The following is a 20,934-nucleotide window of genomic DNA, read 5'->3' as shown; positions in this document are numbered from 1 at the left end:
TGTACTGAAAACAGAGCCATATATGGAGGGGAAACCCAGCCCCTCCAAGCCTCACGGCGCGTATTCATACCCCAGAGTTTGCTCCCAGATCAATGTTTTCTGGGACATGTGGCAAAGCTGGGCATAAAGACTTAAGAGGGAATCAGAAGGAACTTTTTGAGAGTTCCTTTTTCTTTGCTTGTGTGCTGAGTGATCACTTAGCCTGGATACACGGGGTATTTAGTATGCACTGGTGAAATACATACAAGGGCCTGTGAGCATATTAGTGGGAAGCTTTTTCTGCCTTCTGTACAAGAAGCAAATTCTCTTGTTAGTTCTAACCAGGGCGCTTGTGAGATTTGCCAGGTGATCAGGCAGCTTCTGGGTGTCTGGGGGCCAGAAGCTTTGGATTGTCACATGAAAGATCATTGGTGCTTACAAATGCAGCATCTTTCCAGTTCTTAAAAGCCTAGAACATATGAGAAGTCCCAGAGCTGTTAACCAGAGGGAGTATGACTCTGCCTAAAGGAATCTCCAGAATACAAGAAAATAAAAAAAGCATACTGAGCAGGTCGGGGGGGAGAAGAGAAATAACCCACCCAGCTGTCTTGATGGCAATATGCAAATACTGAAGAAAGGCAGAGCACAGTGAGGTGACCAAAGCCAGGCGTTCAGGGCTAACATATTTCTGCACTTCAAAATTTGGAGTGATTACTAATAGCAATCCTCCTTTTGTAAACATTTTTGTTATGCCTGTGTGGGTGTGAAGAAAAGTGGTGCTTTCATAAGTCATTCACAACAGGGCACAGCTTGCAAATACTCCTAAACTTCATGCACAGATTGGCTGAAACAAGTCAGCCGGGGTGAGGTCTAAACTAATACGCACACAGCTACTTCCTGTTTGCACTTCCAGGTAAAGTTTCTGTGAAGCAGGAAATATCAAATATTGCATATTATTTCATTCCTAGGCTTTGTTGCCACATTCATAGTTACGGTTGGTAGATTTACATACTATTTGACTGTCGCTTCCGTGGTCTACTGTATACATCTTAGTGGATTCTTGGGAAAACAAGGGTGTTTAGAAAGTAGTCAAATGTTGGTTGGACTGTGCAAAATTAAAAATCAATGTCCCAATTCTCCTGTCAATTACACAGGCTTTCCCAGGTAAGTAGCCTTTTGCAATGCTTTGGCAATATGTTATGAGAGATCTAGAGTGAAGAGAAATCAATTTTCCATGCTCCAAACTGAAAGAGTGCTGAAGAACATGATCACCAGATACACAGGGTGACCATTTCTCACTGTAGAGCAGTGGTCCCCAAACTGTGGGGTATCCCGTCCCCCCCCAGGAATGCAAAGGAACGTTCGGGAAGTGTGGAGGCGCCCGGGCCAGCCCCCATGAGGGGTGGGGAGCAATGTTCCCTCTAATTTTTGACAGGCCGTGTGCGTAAAAAAATTCTTCTGTGCAAATTTTTGTGCTTCTGTGCACATTTTTGTGCGTGCAGTGTTACGCCGTGTGCGCAGGGTTTAGGATCTGTGTGCGTGCACACACGCGCACAGTTTAGAGGGAACAGTGGTGGGGAGGGAGCGCCACCCAGCCCCGCTCTTCCCCCCAACTCTGCTCTGGCTCCAGCCCCAAGCAAGGCCTCAGCTTCAGCTCCTGGCTCCGACCCCAGCCCCGGCCCCTGACCTCAGCCTGGCTCCCAGCTTCCAGCCCTGGCCCCGTTCCCAGCTGCAGCTCCAGCCCTGTCTGTGGCCACGGCTCCACTCCTGGCCGTGGCTCTGGCTCCAGCCCCAATCTCAGCTCCTGGCCCACAGCCCCACTCCCAGCCCCGGCTGGGCGCAGACAGATTACATTACGGGTAAGGGAGAGGTGTGATATAAAAAATTTGGGGTCCACTGCTGCCGAGTCTAAAATCTAAAAGAACACGTGCGTGCATGCTTTACGCAATCATTTAAATTGAGTCCCTGTCATCCATTCAACCCTGGTGCCACGTCTGTTTGCTGACTATATTAATGCTACTGCTCATGCTGAAAAACAAGCAGTCCGGAGCTATCTTTTGTAAATATTTAAAGTAAGATATCCTCAATTATGGTCCCAACAAAGCAAAGACTACTCTCTGCATGAGTAAATGGGCTATTGTAGAAAACTCTCTTCTCTGAGTTTCTCGTGGACTCTTAAAAACTCTGGGCCAGATCCGAATCTCCAGGAGTAATTCCACTGATGTCAAGTCTAATGGCATTACTCCTTGACTGACACTGGTATAAGTGAGACCAGATTTTGGCTTTCAGTCTCTAAAATCACCCCACCACCACCAACAACAATCCCTTAAGAGTCACATTTCCTAAAGAAAAAAAACCCGAAACTGCTCTTGCTAACAGAGCAACTCGACAGAGGGTCACCATGACAAGTTGCCAGTAGCTTGCAGATGCGATGGAATAGCATAACATGCAACAGACTGCAGTCACCTCTGTCCACAATGCAGAGCTGCAGCCAACAGCTCCCACTACTCTATGTTTATACATACATCCAAGCATGCTGGGTCCTGTAGTTTCTATGGGCCACATCTCTGTATTAAAGTAAAATGCAGCCAAAACTTGTTTCTCCAGACTAAATTCTGGACAATCCTTATGGGTAAAATTCAACCCAGTACAAACAGTCCAACACTGGGTTCAAATGGCACAGAGGGCCTTGTGCTTGTGCTAATCTTCCCCATTTGATGATAAACCAAAACTGCTGCTAAGGGGCTAAAGGAAGCAGTGTTCTCAACAAGCTAGTCCACAAACCTTTACATAGATTTTGTAGTAAATGGAACTCGCTCCGTTCCATCAAATTCCTGACAATCTACAACAAATTTCTACAAAGCAATGATGCTGGTTCTAGAAAAGCATCCTGCACAGAAAAGAAGGCTCTCTTTTTTTCTCTGGGTGGAATTCATCTCTGTGTAGATGGTCAGTACAAGGCTTATCAATATTTAACACCTCAACATTGGAGGTAAGGGGGACTTCACTGGTGCAGAAGCTTTGTGCTGACCCTCTGCACAGGGATGATTTTGCTCTCTGCCCGTACTCCTGTTAGTCTGTTTGCCTTCTAAGAACATTTCAGCAAAGAGCTTCCTTGGCCTGACAGAGCAGATGAGTTCTCCCAGTGACTGCAGTATAAGTAAGGATGGTAGGATCCAGCCCTAATTGCATTAACGCTGCCTTCTATCACCCTACATGTAATAAATGTCATGAGTTAATGATAGAGATTGCGCCGTCTTTCCCCAGTCTGAAAAATGAAGTTAAATGCTGCTGGGCAGGGGGAAGGGAGTGGGGGAGAAGCATGTTTCACACAACCTGCCTTTGAATGCTGTTATTTCAGTTACTAAAGTCACAGATTGCCTATAGATCAGATGGTGCCATAGTGGTGATGGAGCATGAAACCTCACTTAACTCCCACTTTACAGTTTCTTCTTTGCAGCTGAGATTCCACTACTCACACTGACCGCATTCTTGCCATTACGCCTGTGGCTTTTCCCATCTGATAGAAGCTAATCCTCACTGGTTGTATTTTAGAAAAACAACAGTTTTTCTTGTTTCATGTTTAAGAATTGATGCAACAGTTCGCTGTCTGAATGGGAGGGTAATTTGATACGTGAGCAAGTTGTTCGAGTTCCACTTAAAAAAAAAAAAAAGTAGCAAATATACCAGGAACTGAATGTGAGTAGACATGAGGCTTGATTTATGAGCAATATGCAGGGTTCAAATTGGATCTGCACTACTTCAGCAAAGGTATCTGCTTATTGGATGATTTGTTTTTTAATGACCCTTCGATGTTGCTTTTGCAGAATAATAGTTAAAATGCCATGTTGAATAAGGACAAGTCTGTGCTAAGCTAAGCTATGCTTCCACTGAAACAAACTGGTCCTTCAGCAGGTTCAAGAGCGTGGTGTATTTTAAAAAAAACCACCAGTATTCAGATACTATAGGAAAACAAATAGAACCCAGAAAAAGAAATGTAACAGTAAACCAGCAGATGTATTAGCACACATTCTTAATTCTTTACTACTCAGATAGGAGATGGCCAGGTTCTAAATACTATTTATGTTTGATTATGCAATCATTATGCAAAACCTAAACTGGAATTAAACAAAAGAAGTTTAACTGTGCTTAACTGTGTTACATACTGGCTTTCAAAATAAGGAAACAATTGTGTACTGCTGCAGTTAGTAGGAACTAATGGTTTTCTTTTATCTTAATTGCAGGGTAAAAAATTACCAAACGAAGGCATTTACAAAGCAACACCTAGTTAATTTTATCAAATGTAATAAAAAGCCTTTCTTTCTGTACAAAGGTTACTTCTCTTTTTATTACACAGCCAAATCCTACTCACTCAAATGACCTTACCAAGAGAGCAATGGATAGAAAAGGCTAAGTTGTTATTGATTCATTTTTGTGGGTATACACCTATTGCATAGCATCCATGTTACCTGGAGAAAATACAGCACCAAAGGAAAGCACAAACAGCTCTTTACTCAGGCTGTACTACCCCCAAATAAGCACAAATTCAGCAATCTCCCATGGTCAAGCTATTGATTGATCAAAGAGGTGTGCCTCACTCAGCACTCTGAGCTGTAAACCTTGTCTCTCTCAGGCCTATATTCCTCAGCAAGGGACTCCACTAACTGCAGTACTTGCAATCCCCAAAAGTGCACCAAGGGACTTTCAGGAAAAGCACCACCACCAACATGGTAGAATATGGGGAGAGAAGTGTTCCCTAAGGCAGCCAGGCTCCAAAGTATATAGGGTTACATAGATTAGAATCAACATGATGAACAGCACCCAAAAACAGATAGGGAAGACAGTGCAATTCATGGAGCACAGATGTACCAGGCTCTCACTGATGGCTCTATTAAGCAGGTGGGCTACCATAATGCCAGCAAGTAGTCTTCAATGGCTGAGTGCATTGCATTCATACAAGCAGTGGCGGACTGTGGCAAGGGCTGTGACAGCAGGGAGAGTCTGCAGCCCCTTAACTAGCTGCAATTTTTTAAAAGTGGTAGGAGTCATTGCTGCTGCTTGGGGAAATGACAGCCATCAGGAATTCAACAGTGCCCAACAACTGTGAATCTCTTTGGCAAGGAGAGGACATACTCCACAACTCCATAGAGAAGTCACCCCTTCCCAGTTCAAGTCGCTTCCCTCTGCCCCAGCAGCACCAACCTCAGTCTTGGGCTATGTCTACACTAGTACTTTTGGCAGTAAAACTTTTGTCAGTCAGGAGTGTCAAAAAACATGTTTCACCAACAACAGCGCTGGTGTAAACAGCGCTGGTGTAGACAGCACTATGCCGGCACCAGACTCTCTCCCAGCAACATAGCTACTGCTGCTCATTGGGGGGTGGTTTAATTATGCTGCTGGGAGAGCTCTCTCCCATCAGCATAGAGTAGGGTGACTAGATAGCAAGTGTGAAAAATCGGGACAGAGGGAGGGGGGGTAATAGGCATCTTTATGACAAAGCCCCAAATATCAGGACTATCCCTATAAAATGTGGACAGCTGGTCACCCTAGCCTAGAGTGGCTACACGGGAGACATTACAGCAATGTTTCAGAGCTGCAGGGGTACAGCTGTGCCGCTGTAAGGTCTGTAGCATAGACATATAGCCTCAGCCAGCACAGTCTTCATCGCGTTTAACTGTTGATTCTAACTGTGCCGTGAGTAGTGAAGACCAAGGCTTTGTCTGCAGCCATCTAAACATCTGAAGTTTTCACCTCCAGGATTTGTAAGTGCTGCTGCTGATTCATAACAAGGCAAAGAAGTATATTATTAATCCAACCCAGAAGCACAATTTCTACAGGATGCTTTTATGTGAATGAGAACAGTATATGAAGTTACACTTAGTGAGGATTAAAGTTACAAGGGCTCTCAGTCCTTCTGCTTCAGGCCATAAGCTGATCACCAGATGCGGGTCAGGAAGAATTCCACTCTCCCCCCCTCATTAACAGTGTTGCAGAATAGGTAAACTATAGAGAGGCAGAAGGAAGAGGAGGGTTTTGGTTATGCCTTTAAGGGCCTGATCCAGCTGCTCTGAAGTGGGAAGCCTGTCCATTGTCTTTTCTAGAAGTTGAGTTGGGTCCTCATTTGCTGTCAGAGACAGGATACTAGACTAAACAGACCATGGGTCTTTTGGTCTGGCACTTCTTAACTACTGCACTATATGCAGCAAAATCCAGATTTCAGATGCCTAACTAATAAAAGGGAAGCCTGGCAAATGAACCTGATATGAGATATCAGTGGATGGCAGGTCCCATGATATTCATATATATTATATTCATATTTCACAAGAGTTAAAGTGAGAGCTCTAGAGCTGTGGGAAACTTGGCAGTTTCCATTCACCAAGGTTCATGAGAACAATTATTTTTCAGTTTCAATTCTCATGGGGTTTCACATTGAGTTCTGGGTTCAAACAAAAACCCACTTATTCTTTACTGCAAATTAATTAACTGGTTTGAACTTTTTTTTAAAAACAAAGCCACAACATTTCATCTAAACCACTGAGTTTCAGCTGGTATCATGTCAAAACCACTTGAAACATGAAACCATAAATCTTCCCAGGTTGACTCACAATCAGGCACAGGTTGTCTGGAAAAAGTTTGTAAAACCTACTAAGTCTTCATGTTTTTAACAAAATACTGACCCCAGTGAATTTTGGATGTGGATTTTTTAGGATTTTGTTGCAAATCTTTGGCACAATTATAGTTAAAATCTCATTTCATTTTTATAATTTGTCACATACAGTAATGTATTATTTTTCTCTCAGCACAGTGAAATCAGAAGTCAGAACGGCTGCTTACAATCCTCATTAGCAGCCTTGGGAGAATTTCATGTACTCCAGTTTGTTGATTGTGAAAGTGATATAAACTGGCACTAGAGAGAAGCCACAGTGTGAGAAGGTTGCATTGCTATCCTGAAAACACCAGTACAATGTTGGCCACTTTTCTTGCCAGCAAAGTAAACAGCACGGCTGAGTAAATATGTTCAGGTAGAATATCTCTATGTATTGCACCACTGCACATATGTGGGTTATTTCAGAGCATTATGGTGCTTGGATTTCCCCAGATTCCTCATCTATTTGCTGGATTTTGACATATTTTGGTCTTTTAAAAAAATTAATTTAAGAAAAGATAGACATTTTCATCTTTAAATGCTACAGAATAAAATCTGCTCCCCAGCTAGCTTTGATTGGTGCATATCTCTCACTCTGTAACAGCCTCACTTCTCTACAGTCGACACAAAAATATCCACAACCAATTACTACCATTGCCTGTGCAAGTCAAACCTATGGTTCTGTCTCTTACCTGTAATCTGACTCTGTCCTTGTGGATTAAAAGGACTTGGTGCAGAGTTCAGAGAGGGCCGTGGGCTCTGAGTCGGGACCCCTACTCTCATACTGGGATGAGGAATGCGCCCTAAATCACTGAGGCGTTCAGAGAACAAACTAGGTTTAGAGTCATCAAGCTTCTGTCTGTGCCCTGGAAACAGCAAATCATAAAATAAAAGGGTTATTAACACGACTGAACAAATTACCATACAAAAAAAAATCCCCAACTTATCTGTAAAGACCTATTAACTGTTTGTGGGTTCTCTAGGCATTTTGGCTAGAGACAGAAACCAAAGCTGGTGAAAGAACGGTGGCAGGGAGTGAGGGCATATGCCATAGAGTCTTCTGTACCTACTAGACAGTGGTGCACCTGAGTATTAAAAACTGTGGGGGAGATCCTCAGATAGTCTAAATTGTTATAGATCCATTGACTGCAACGGAACTATGACAACTCACACTAGCTGAGGATCTGCCCCACTGTGAGTTCTACAGAATGAAAGAGCAGCATGTACATTGCATGGTCTACGCTATTGTTTAGAGGTGTAATTTATTTGTGACAGTTATACGAGTAAAAGTCCTACTGTGGATGCAGTTACACCACTATAAGCATATACCAAGGGCTTCTGTTTTTCTGGGTTTATTTATTTCATTTTCTGGTGTTTATGTTTTGCACTTTTTGATTTGTACATAGATGCCCCAAAATAGTGTTTTACGGGGCTTTCTCTTTACATATACACACAGTGCTGTTTCACACAGCACTATGTTAAAGAGCACTAGGGAACTTTTAGTGTGCACCAGAAAAGTTTTACACAGACCAACTAATGCGCAACACATTAATGTGCTTTAAAAATCACATCCTTGTAGTCCACAGTATTACTCCAGGTAGACAAGCCCTTAGATACAAGCCAGGGATCAGGGACATCACCTATACAAAAAATCTGCAATGGGAAATGGAAGTCAATATGAATTGAATAACCATTTCTGGTATTTTTCCAGTATTTATTGGATAAACACTGATTTCATTTTTTTATTTTTTGCTTTGGGGTGTTGTACCGGTGTTTGTTGGTTAAAAACCTAAAATCAGAAGCCCGCTGTATACCACATCCACTTCCCAAACCAGAGTGAGCTATACCAGTATAAGCACTTTTATACTGGTAAACTGTGTTCACACTAGCGATTTTTTACTGCTTTAATTATAGTGGGATAATTAAAGTGGCAAAAGTTTCTAATGCAGATAAGCTTCCTATCCATATATGTGTGTGGGTGAGAGATTGTTCCCGGACTGGTTCCATTTATTATGGAGATTTTCAGATAGCTAAGCAAATCTGACCTTTTTTTTTGGTATTACTCTGTTACAATTAGTCTTTATGGTTCACTTATTATTCTGTAACTTTGGAGCTTATTCATAAATCAGAACTAAATAGCCAGTCTCTTTTAAGAAGCCAAAAGAGTGGTGTAATAAGGAAAACATGGCAAAACTGCATCTGATGACACGAATCCTGCTGGGTCCCATACTTCCCTTCACTTAATGGGCTACCCCTCATCATTGCTCCCTCTCCAGCTCCTGCTACTAGCTCAGCTGTACGAATACTGCATGGATTAACCAGGAATGTTCTTTAATGTTGTGCAGTTGTTAGAAGTTAAAGGGAGAAATGGCATTAATCAAAAATAAGAATGCCCACTCCAATATGCTGATACTGTTAAGTACTTTTACTTAAGATCTGCCAGTTCTATCATAGAAATTATGCATCCTCCATCATCATACTTGTATTCAAAGACTTTTTTCATTTTAAGGCATTTTCATGATGCTCATCACCAGAGTATCAGAGCACTTAACTGAGTTTAATGAATGAATCTTTAGAATAGGAGATAGTCAGGGTTTATTTCCCCCATTTTACAGATGGGGAAGCTGAATCACAGAGAGGTGAAATGACTTAGCTAAGGTAATAGATAGTGAACTCAGAAGCTAGAACCCAGATCCTATGACTCCCAGTCCTGTACTGTAACCATCCTTCATCTCTAGAAACAGGCATTTTTTATAGCATCCATTATCCTAGTACCTGAGCGCCTGGCATATAACACACATTATCTAATTGGAATCCTGACAACAGGTGGTGGAAGCAGGCAAGCAATTTCTGTACAGGTACTAGTACAAGACTCAGAGAAATCCTATTTCTATACAGAAAATTGAGAGGCTGGAATGGGCGTGTGAAGAGAAGTGGATCTAATTTGAGATTAGAGGAGTCTCAAACAATTTTTAAGGGTCTTTAAACTAATTTGCTGACTTTTCCTGTCATTTTAAAGCATGTTTCCCCCCCACCACCAACAAACATGTTTCTTCCTCCTAATTAAAGGGAAACAGGTGCTACACATTAGAACAGCCCACCCAAACTTAGGCTGGCACAAATGGGTACCCTATATATTGGAGCAATGTTGATTAACATAGATATAGAATGTTTTTTTGGCTCGTTGTGGTAATGTTATAATCACAGTTTAATTAATATGATAATATCTTAACTGGCTATGTTTTGCATTGTCTCTTGAACCTATGAAAAGCACTGTGGTACAAGTTAGGTGTTGTTAAATCTAAAGAAGTAACTTTCACACATAAAGTATTTTTCCATAGAAGTTCTCCTCAACCTCTCTCCTTTTTTTATATGCTCTGTGTTTGTTTTTCCCTCTGCCTGTGCCATTTTCCATCCTGTTTTTTCCAGTGGATTTTTTCCCCTTTTTCCTTTGCTTGCATTTGTTCCTAATCAGAATATAATCTCTTTTCGGTGAGTTCAAAATACCACAAACAGAGTTAGCCTATCCCTAATCTCTCTCACCAGGGCTGAGTTTATCTGAAAATGAATCAACCCCAAAATGGGCTTTTGCTTTGATTTTTCAGAAAAAAATTCTATTGTACATTTAAGTAGTGCTCTTCCTCCTCAGAGATCCCAAAGCACTTTCCTAACAGACTGATACACAAATTTGAACTATATAATGTGTAAACTATATCTGTGGTTATTTGTAAGTCATCACTGCTGCCCAGGTCTGAAAAAGTATGCATGTGATGGCCCTCAACTTGCTTTTGACCATGCTTTATTCTTCAGCGCATAGCTCTGTAAAAACAAAGGTTATACTACAAACATTATTTACTCCAAACTTAATCCAACACTGAAATGCAGCCACCTCTGAGGTAGAACCCAGCAACTGTCTATTAGTGGAAAATAACTGCACACAGCAGTTTAGGATAGGAAGTGAAGAAGAAAGAACTCTGTAGCTGGTTGAAACTGGAGGAGTCTACAGTAAAAAATTTTAAAAGGCCCAGGAGGTTGGGTTCCCCAGGTCTGGAAAACCCAAAGCATCAAGGAAGCAAAAGGTACGTCTACACTGCAATTAAAAACCCGCGGCTGGCCCCAGCCAGCTAACTCGGGCAAAGGGGCTGTTTCATTGCGTTGTAGACATTCCAGCTCAGGCTGCAGCCTGGGCTCTAGGACCCTGCAAGATGGGAAGGTCCCAGAGCTTGGGCTGCAGCCCAAGCCCAAATGTCTACAGTGCAATTAAACAGGCCCTTAGCCAAAGCACTGCGAGCCTAACTCAGCTGGCATGGGCCCACCACAGGTATCTAACTGCAGTTAGACAGACCCTATCAGGCTTTAGAAGCCAAATAAGAGCCATAGACATTCCCGGCCTGCCCCTCCCCTTGTCAATATTTTTATTTTAGGGCCAAAACACAAAGGAACATTGGGACAAAAGGGTTTCTGGATGCCAGATAACACCCAGCTTACATAGTGACGTCCTCTAGAGAGGTTTTATTAAATTTTATCTTCTCAAGTTTGTGTGATTATTGTATTATAACAAAAGCCATGACTGAGTAAGTCCCTTACCTATCTTTAATGACAAATAAAACCATTCTAACCAAACTTCCATTGTAATAACACCTGTGTGCTGCTGAGCTGTGACTCTTGTAGTGTTTTTAAATCAAAGGCCACCAGGCTGTCCTTGGAGAACAAGACCTGAAAACAATAAATTCAGAAATGCTTACAACCCACAGGAGTTAGAGTGTGATTCACAAAATTATGTAACTGCCTAACTCCCATTGATTTCAATGTGAGTTAGGCATCTATGTGAAGTCCACCCTAAGTGCCTTACATACCTATGGACCTGCGAACCCCTAGTCCCTGTGGAACAGGTACACCATACAGTGAGACACCCTAGAAAAATACTTTCCAAACAGCATGTGAGAAGGAATAATGAAATACATGCTATACATGTGAAGGTCACTGCACAAAGGCTGCTTTTCATCTCAGTAGTGATATATGCATCCGTTGACAGAGAAATTCCTGATCCCCAGGGAGCACACTAAGAAAAGATGTATTTCTCTGTCTCGAGTGTGAGGCATAATTTATTTCAGACAAAAGACCTGGGTGTCACTGTAGACAGCTCAATGAAAACCTCTGATCCATGTGCAACAGTGATTTAAAACATAAAAAAGCAATGTTAGACTGTATAAAGAATGGGAATAAATAATATTGGAAATATTCTAATAGCATTATACAGCTCAATGAGATGGCCTCACCCAGAATACTATGTTCAATTCTGGTCACCCTCCTCAAACAAGTTATAGCAGAAACAGAGCAGGTTCAGAGGTAGGTTACAAAGGTGGTTAGAGACATAGTAAGTCTCTGATATTAAATGATATTGAAAAAACTGGGCCTGTTTAGCCAGGTACTGAATCAGGGTGTGATCCAAAGCCCATTGAAATCACTGGAAAGACTGATGCCAAAAAGAGAGGACACAATATAGGTGTAAGCAGGGTCTGAATGAACTCTTCTCTGACGTCTAGTATGAGCTGGGAAAGAGGACTTTAGGAGCTGACCTTGTTTGCATGGGCACATCCAACAGGATAGGCACTCAGCATGATGGGACTGCTTTGCCCAAATGATCACTTTTGGCTGGTGTCGGATCACAAGTCTCTCTGTTATTGGGGCAGGGGTACTAAAGGGTTATTATCCTATTGTGTGAATCAAGGGCAGCAGAACTGTGCTTGGCATACCCTGATTGGGGGACTCACCCTCAACTAAACTGCACCCACTAGGCAGGGGACATGGGTGCCAAAGCCCATGAATTGAGAAAGCGTGAGGACAGGAATCATGTAGCTGGTGACGTGGGTCTTCCCTGAGGGTCCTAAATACTAGTTGACCCTTCCTTTTTCTAGTGGGTGATAGCAGTAGAATTAGGCATTAGACCTGCTTTGGGACAGTGTCTTTGGTGCAAGAGATTGCCCAGTGTGTATTAGCAGTGAGGGTCCCACACTAACAGCGGAAATCACTGAGAGCTGGGTTACGTGGTGGGACCTGAAGACATCATAATGAGTAGCCAGGGGAGAGGAGCAGTGAACGAGTGCCCGAACAGTGGAGCAAGCAAGGTGCCTTCTTGTGCCGCCTGTTGTCCCCCTTCCCTCCTTCCCAGGGTAGGAGGTGAACTCTGCAGATGCACCTCTGAGCTCTGGGTCTGCGCTGACCAAGGACAACAACTGTGAGTGGGGTGTGGTGGAGGGAGAAGGGAGGAGCATGTAAAAGGAACTTTTGTTTGCTGGACCTGAGGGAAAAGGACACTGCCCAGTGTATTCTGAGATGGGGCTTGTGCTCATGGTTTTATGAATCCTGCTTGTGGTGTTTTCCCAAATTAATGCCAGGTTACTTCCCTCCTTCTGTTAAAAGTTTCTTTTCTACACTCAGGCTCTTTGCTTGCGAGAGAGGAAGTTCTGCCTCTTAGAGGCGCTCAGGGAATAGTATGTAATTCTGCCAGGTTATTGGGTAGGGGGGTGGAGTCAGTTTTGTGTTGTATTGTTGAAAAGGAACCCCTAGATATTGAACCTGGCCCTGGTTGCTGCCAACTCCAACTGGCAAAAGGGTTACATAGGAAGAAGTTAAACAAAATACTCTAGTATATTTGTTCTCAGAGTCCAAGAACAGAGTCAGAGCCTGGAGTAGCATCCAGGAATTCTTATCCTCAAATCCCAACAGCTTCTTCTACCCACATAAGGCTAGATTTAAAGAAGTACTTAGGCACTGTAAAAATCACAGGAACACATTGACTCACAAAGTCTGAGTAGTCAATGAATGGGAGAAACAGGCACCTGAGCCTGATTCACAAAAGCCAGCATGCTAGGCTGGGAGCCGCTTAAGCTAGCCAATGGGATATACCAATGAGAGGGGTGTGCCCTATGCCCCTCTCTCTCAGAGATAGGTGCCTAAATCCAAGCTTCAGGGAAGCACCTGTCTCTGCTAGCCATTTTCAGCTGCGAACCCTCTTTGGAGTTAGGAACCAAAGGCAATTTTTGCAAGAAACTGGGGGAGAGGGGCAGCAGGGGGAAAGAGGAACTCCCTCATAATTTTTAGCCTAGTGGTTAGAGTACTCACATAGGAGACTCCAAGTTCAATTCCTCCTCCCTGAGGAGAAAGGATTTGAACAGGGGTCTGCCACAGCTTAGGGGAGTACCGGAGTCTATGGGATATTCTGATGGGGGTGGGGTCCTTCAGTCTCTTCCGTTGAAGCTGTTCCACTGCAGCCAAATACTTAGACATTTGGGCCAGAGAGGGTGCATGTGCGAGAGAGAGAGAGAGCACAACTATGAGAATGACTCAATAGCCTTGTGTGCAGAGCATTCACCCAGGATGTGGGAGACCCAGGGTCCACTCCCACTGCTCCAATGACTCTAAGTATTTATTCACAGTGGAACAACTTCAACAGGAGAGACAGAGAGCCCCACATCATAATATCCTATTGACTAGTGGTTTGGGCACTCACCTACAATGTGGCAGATCTCTATTCAAATCTCTTTTCATCACACAGACGGGGGACTTGAACTGGGGGTGGGTGGGGGGGTGGAGGGTATCCCACATGCCAGGTTAGTACCCAAACCACTGAGTTAAAAGTTATGAGGGAGCTCCTCCTCCTTTCCCTCTCTTGGCTGCTTTCTGTGAAGTCATGTGCAGGGCCTGATCTGGTGGGCAGCCTCTGACACACCTACTGGATGGGGCCCCACAAACAAATTAGGCGGCCAAACACCTGTCTCCACCCCAAGGGGTGTGTGGCTCTGGGATTGAGGTGGGAGATAGATGTTAATAGTGAAGCAGCAGCGTGCATGCCCAGAGGTGGAAACATAGGCACCTAGCAACCTTCTTATTGCAAAAACTAAGAAACCAAGTATATTCAGGCACTTACAGGATTCAGAGGGAGTTTTGTGAATCGCAGTGGAACTTAAACTGGGACAGAGGAGCCTAAACCCAGACTTAGGCGCTTAATTTTGTGAATCTACCACATCATTGCAATGAGCAATATCCTAGTCTATCAATCCTACCCAGCTCTTTTAACCAAACCTGTATATCAAAGGTTCTGGAAGCAGACTGCACTGCGGTTAACCTGCTGCAGGAGTTGCAGCCCCAGTTCAGAGTATGAAAATAGATCTGATGAAATCAATGTAATAAAAGAAAACAAAACCCTGGCTAGACACACATGCCATAACTTCGCATGCTACTCAAACTTGCCAATCAAAGCAGGAAAGCTTGTCAAGAACATGTTAAAGATGGCACATAAGGGCTATCATACATTACCCATTCCTTCCAGGGCAGAAAACAGGCTATAGCTTTGACTCTAGATGGATCTGACTGCTTCCTAGTTTCCTGGATCACAGAAATACTGTCCATGTCTGCTGGCAGGTGACCTTTTATCTGATCACTGGGCTCTGACTGCCAGTTTAGTTGACAGCCTCTGGCCACTTCAAATGAACATTTGAGAGGTCAACCTGGAGAACCCTAATGTAAATCTGATGCCCCAAGATTTTTACCCCCCCCTTTTTTTTTATTCTGCAGCTTTTGGGTGTGGGGCTGAAAATTAATCAGATTATACTTGGTCTAGCCATATGCAGGGACAATGTAGATTTCTCTATTTAGCACCAGGCAAACCACCCACTAATTTTTTTATGGTACCAGGGAGCTCTGGTTACCAGATTGTCGACAGATGTTTTTATTATCCCTGAGTGGGCTGGGTATTTTCAATCTTCACCCAGTTGCACCTTTTTCACTTTGATATGCTTTTGTCACAACAAAAACAGCAAATGATGGGAGAGTCAAATATCTTTGTATGAAAGCCTAGCATAGGAAATTCATAAATGAAGGTGAAATTAAGATCCTACATACCCACCTATTGTGCATAGATTTTGTGGATGATCCCGATTAGAATGGAGGCTCTGACATGCAATATTTGCCTCAGTGTCTAGGCAGAGCTGTTATTTGTTGTTATATGCCAACAGAGGGCACAGCACTGTATAAACACAGAGGAAGTGATGGTCACAGTCCCATGCCACTTACAGTCTGAAGGGTAGACAAAGCAGCACATCCAGATTGCTCTTTGTGGCCAAAGGGGTGTTCAGGTTTTCTGTACGTTTCCAAGTTGTGTGACATCAGACTGTGATTGGTAGCAGATGTGTGTTTAAAGGAGAGGTGTGGCAGCCTTGAGTAACACACATGGGAGCTCCAGGAAGGGAGCAGCATAAAGAATTAGATTGTAGCCCACTGATGTTTTTTTCCATTGACTTCAATGGGAGCAGGTTTAGGGCCTAAGGGTGGAATCTCTGATTAATTCCTCTCCCCACTAATGGTAGGAAACTTGAAAAAGGAAAAGTTAAGTTAGATAGTAGGAAAAAAAAATCCCGATACTGGAACTGATTGGCCGATGTAATGATCTGCCAGGAGATGACTACCCTAGCACACTTTGAGATTATTACACTAGTAAAATACTTTGGGGTACATTGTAGACAACATTGCTACACTAGTGAAGGGGATGAATTACATGTCTCAGCAGTTTCTTTCAAGCCCCATTGTCTCTGGACATCTTACTGCACTTGATCCCATTAATATCAATAGGAATTGCACATGTGAACTTACAGCCTGATATGTCTCTATGGGCCTGATTCTGATCTCAATTATACTGGCTTAAATCTGGAGTCAAAGGAACTACTCTGCATTTACCCTGGTGAAACAGCTCAAAATTGGGCCCAAGGACTTCTAGATAGCTTGTTGTGCTGGCAGTGAATGATGTCATTGATTCAGGCAGGGATATTCATCATTCTTATAATGTTCAGATACATCATGTTAGCAAGGTACAGCTCCAAAGCAACTGTCTATCTGGGCTCTAGAGGTAACACAAGAACGCCATAAATCAACCTCTATCCAGAAGGATCACGTTAGCTCTTTGCAAGCAAGGTCCCTCAACTGAGCCAAAAAAGCTCCTGTTTACTAAATCCATATTCCTGTGAATATTTGTTTGTGACAAACCACTGTGCTCCTTGTTGCTTTCCCTATGCAGTTCCCCTCGCTAAGCCATACGTGCTGCATACAACTCAAAATTCATCAACAAGAATGAAAAAGAGAGCCAAACAATTTCTACCCATGAAAGCAGAAAGCTTGGAGCCCTTCCAGTCTCTTGGGTAAAGACATAATTATGAGAAGAAAAATATCTACCCAAGAGACATAATTACATAATTAGGCCATAGGTTCTACATATGAAAAGTTCTTATAATTCATAAAACAAGGCGCTACATAGGCGCAATACTGGCTTTAATTCACTCAGGGGAGGGAAAAAGATGTTTGTTTTTTAAATAGCTAAAGGCACCAGTTTACATGAAAGACTAAAGGGCTTACTCTCCCAACCATGCACACAGGACTTCCATTAGCATTAATGAGGGTTACACATGCACATGGACAGAAATCAAGACCCCCAAAGGTTTTTGTTCTTAAAGTGGAGACGTTTTTACACAGAGCGGGTCAAAAATACACCTGACACTAACCAATAAATAAATAAATGACATGAAAACTAACACAGCAAACAGGCTTAGCTGACTTGATTTCTTATTCTTAGGGCCCGATTTAGTCCACTGGTGGAATCCCAGCTGATCACCTCTTTCCAATTCCCTCACCCCAGTGATACAATGATCTTGGATAGGTTCAAAGCAAGCCAGTACTGCCAACAAAGGGCTGATCCAGATCCTATGGAAGTCAGTCTTTTCATTGATTTCAGTGGGCTTTAGATCAGGTCCAAAGTGGGTAGGGTCAGCCAGGGGTGGGATTTTGAGCCTTGGCACTTAAATGGTGCAAGATCTGGCCCTCAGCACATCTCCCAGTTCAGTAGGCATTTTCCTACTGGGGAGTAAGAGCAGTGCAGCTCATCACCCAGCTAGCCTGCCTAGATGGGACTCCCGCGAAGCCCCATTTGAAATTTAAAGTTTCCTGCAGACGGAGGGGTAATTCCACCGTGGGTCAAACTGCATCCCTCTGTGCCCATGAGAGTGAATCAAGAACAGGGCTTGTAAAATATTTGAAAATATAAAGTGCTAAGATTTCAATTTCTTTTTAACAAAATCATGGCCTATGAAAAGCAAACACATACACACACACACATATGTGCACAGCTAGGAGGAGGCTTTAGGGGTCAGGTTTTTCAGCAAATCACAGCAGCTGAGATATAACCCTCCCTCCCCTAGAATGCGGATGCGAAAATTGGCTGCTGCATCTCACCAGCTCCAGCAGGGGCAGTGTTTCAACAGCCCCAACCCTGTGCCCATTGAGGTCAGTGGGGCAGTGGTGGTGGTCACGGGAGGGAGCTGCTATTCCCTCCACTGGGCCCTATGGGTCTTGTGTGCGGGAGCTCAGTGCTGCGGCTACATTTGCCTTGCAAGTGTTTCATTTCTAGAACAAATCTGGAGCTATGAAAGAGACAAGGAGCCCCAAGAAAAGAGAAAGTGCAGAAGTGAAGGAAGGGTTTCCCTCGTGGCCCTGACTGGAACTGCTTCCCCCGTGATCATCTTTAGTCTGCCCTTCTGCCCTGCTCCTCAGCCCAGCTTGAGGCTGCCACAGTTCAGGAATCCCCCACTTTCCCATCTCCCCTGTGCTCTGCTCAAAATCACACTGCAGTGTGGCATAACAAGTGTCTCCTCCTTCCCTCTTGCCCTCCCCCAGAGAGATCCACACTTCACTTCAGACTTACTGCAGCCCTACAGGTGCTCAATGCTTTGGCATCTACCCTTCTACCCCCACCCCAAACCCATTCTCCTCTGTTCTGCAGCTCAGAACTGTGCATTAAAGAAGTTCCCATCTCCCACTGGGAGATCTTCCCCAGCTCAGCCAAGTGATTCACCATTTCCTCCAGGCTTTTAAATTCACGCAATGCAATGGCTATTTTTAAAAAACAAACCCTACTGCCACAAACACATGGGAAAGACAGAGACCGTGTTGGAGCCTCCTGCATCTCAACACAACTCTTGTTCACCTTTAAACCTCATTAAAGAACATAATGCACCAGTGTATGTGCCAGCAACCCAGCTAGCCATGGTTGGCAAATTTGTTTAGAGGATTCTAAAGAGAAATCGTACAGAGACTTTCACGCAATTCCCAGTCCCTGGCTTCATTCCCGCGGCATGCTAGTATCTGCTGCACTCTTTTTCCTTTTATTTATTTTATGTTTTGTTTGGTTTTGGTCTATTTATTGCTTGCTTTTTTTTTTTTTTTGAGCAAAGGAAAAAATGTTTTAAAAGGGAGCCACATTTCAAAAGAGCAAGAGCTCCTCATCCTGACTTTATCATCCTCATTGTTATCAAACAATCTCTATAAAGAATGGGAAGAAACATTTTTTTTTAAAAAAAGGTAAAACTACTCTATAAAGTAGGTCCTTAGTCTGGTCTTGCTACACTGAAGAGCAGTAAAGATCATAGAAAAAGAAGGAGGGTGAGGGGAGAGTGAAAAAATCTCTTACTTTGAACTGGCTTCCCTCCAACAGGCAGGAGGGGTTGGTTTTCTTAATGCTTGCGAAACCTGACTACTTTAAAGGACTGAGGAGGGGAAGATGTAAACACAATGATTAAAACAGATTTAAGGGATTTAGTTTTAATCTAGTCTAAGACCTCTCCAATTGTGTGCTGTTTTGCAACCCTCTGCTCTGTAGACATCCATAGGGTGCACTTTCGTTTTTTTTTCTCTCCAAAACCAAGGGCATATTACAGGCCGAATGCTGTGGTTAGAATGGGAGTTCAGGCATGGACGATACAACAGTCCATCAATAAGGGAGGGATACATCCGTGTGTATGCACCGTCTTTCAAAACACTGTTTTGCTGCATTAAAAGACTATTGTGTTTCTATCTGTGCAACAGGTTTTAAGTAGATTGTTTAAATGTAATTAAAGAAGGGATGTTTCTAAAATAACCTCTCTAATAAAATTAAGATGGCTAAAGGGAGCTGAAAATGCGATTGAAAATAAAAAGTCGCCGTTTCAGTCTATGCTTGCAAGGGAAACATGATATAAACTCCAAAGGAAAACAGTCTTTACAAGTTAGACTTGAAGGATTATCTTGTGTATCAGCACCCTCTATGGCAAAATAGCATTTATCCCATATCCACCCATGTTAATGCTGTTGCACAATTTACTACAGCCTTGATAGACAAGTAATTGCTTTATCCACCCATGTGTAATAAACGGAGTCTAGCATGTTAATCCTCGAGTTCTTACTGTCTGTTAATGCCAAGCGAGGGAAAGACATACACTGAATGCCCTACCCTTTCATTCCAGCACTACTAGAGTTTACTCACACTCTGACCTGCTAAAGTGTTCTTGTTACATTCCACTCTAGCACTTGGGGTGCCAAGTATTGTGAGTGGTATCAAATTATTGTTATATAAAGGGCACCTCAAATCAGGCTAAATGTAGACAGAAGCCAGGATGCAGCAGTCTTTTTTTTTTTTTTTAAATCAAACACAGCTTTTCAAACTTGCCTTAATAAGAAAGACAGACAGTATTATTTGTTCTTGGTCATAACACAGAAGCTAATTAACCTGAACCATAAGACTGGACTTCTATCCAGTTCGTGTAGAGTCTGTCAGACCTTAGAGAAATGTGAAACATCCCTTGGCCCATTAATGTTTTCCACTAAAAATCTATAAAGGTTTAAAAAAAAAAAAATCAAAAACAGGCGTAGCCTTTAAAAGGTTCACAGATTCCTGGCTGCTCCATGGGCTTAGGTTTGTGGCATCTAATCTGCAATGACAGTTTGATGGATGTCTCTCTTTCTTCCTTTTGAAAGGTATAAAGAATTGGTGGTTTCCCCAGTAAAAATTATGCTTAACACCCTTCTTCTCTGCTCTTGCTTTTACAATCTAAAGCCTGGTTAAAAGGCCGGAATATGATGAAAGTCTTGTGCTGCTGGTAATATATGGGTTTAATGGGGCAGCAGACATATGACAGAATCCATTCAGTTCTCCGGGTGAAATTCACCTCTGGGCCGAGTGCCAGCACAAGCCTATGCAACACTTAAGTCTTACAGATGCCTAGTCTTAAGTGATGCATAACTGATGCCCTAACTGATGCTAGTTGAGATGGTGTCCTGAAGATTCCCCCCAATCCTCATTGCGGTCAGCCACCATTTTGATCTCTTCTCTTTGTTATGCTCTGTCCCCTTTCTGGTGATCTCACTAGTGACAGTCTTGTTCCAGGTGGCAGATGGGGTGGACTGTCTTCTTGTGTCAAAACCTTAAGGGAGAAAGCACTGTCTGGTGG

General features: G+C 43.0%; 1 protein-coding gene across 1 annotated transcript in view; it reads right to left on the bottom strand.

Annotated features, from left to right (window-relative positions):
• The window catches only part of RUNX2 (RUNX family transcription factor 2), a 196,845-nt gene that overhangs the window by 41,177 nt on the left and 134,734 nt on the right, over positions 1-20,934 (bottom strand). The window contains exon 6 of the mRNA XM_073335765.1: positions 7,318-7,491. Coding sequence (XP_073191866.1) covers positions 7,318-7,491 — 174 coding nt within the window. The remainder of the gene's footprint in view (positions 1-7,317; positions 7,492-20,934) is intronic.

This window comes from Lepidochelys kempii, chromosome 3, assembly GCF_965140265.1.
Source record: "Lepidochelys kempii isolate rLepKem1 chromosome 3, rLepKem1.hap2, whole genome shotgun sequence".
Classification (NCBI taxonomy): Eukaryota; Metazoa; Chordata; order Testudines; family Cheloniidae; genus Lepidochelys; species Lepidochelys kempii.
The sequence above is the reverse complement of the archived record's forward strand: the minus strand, read 5'-3'. Positions and strand labels throughout refer to the sequence as shown.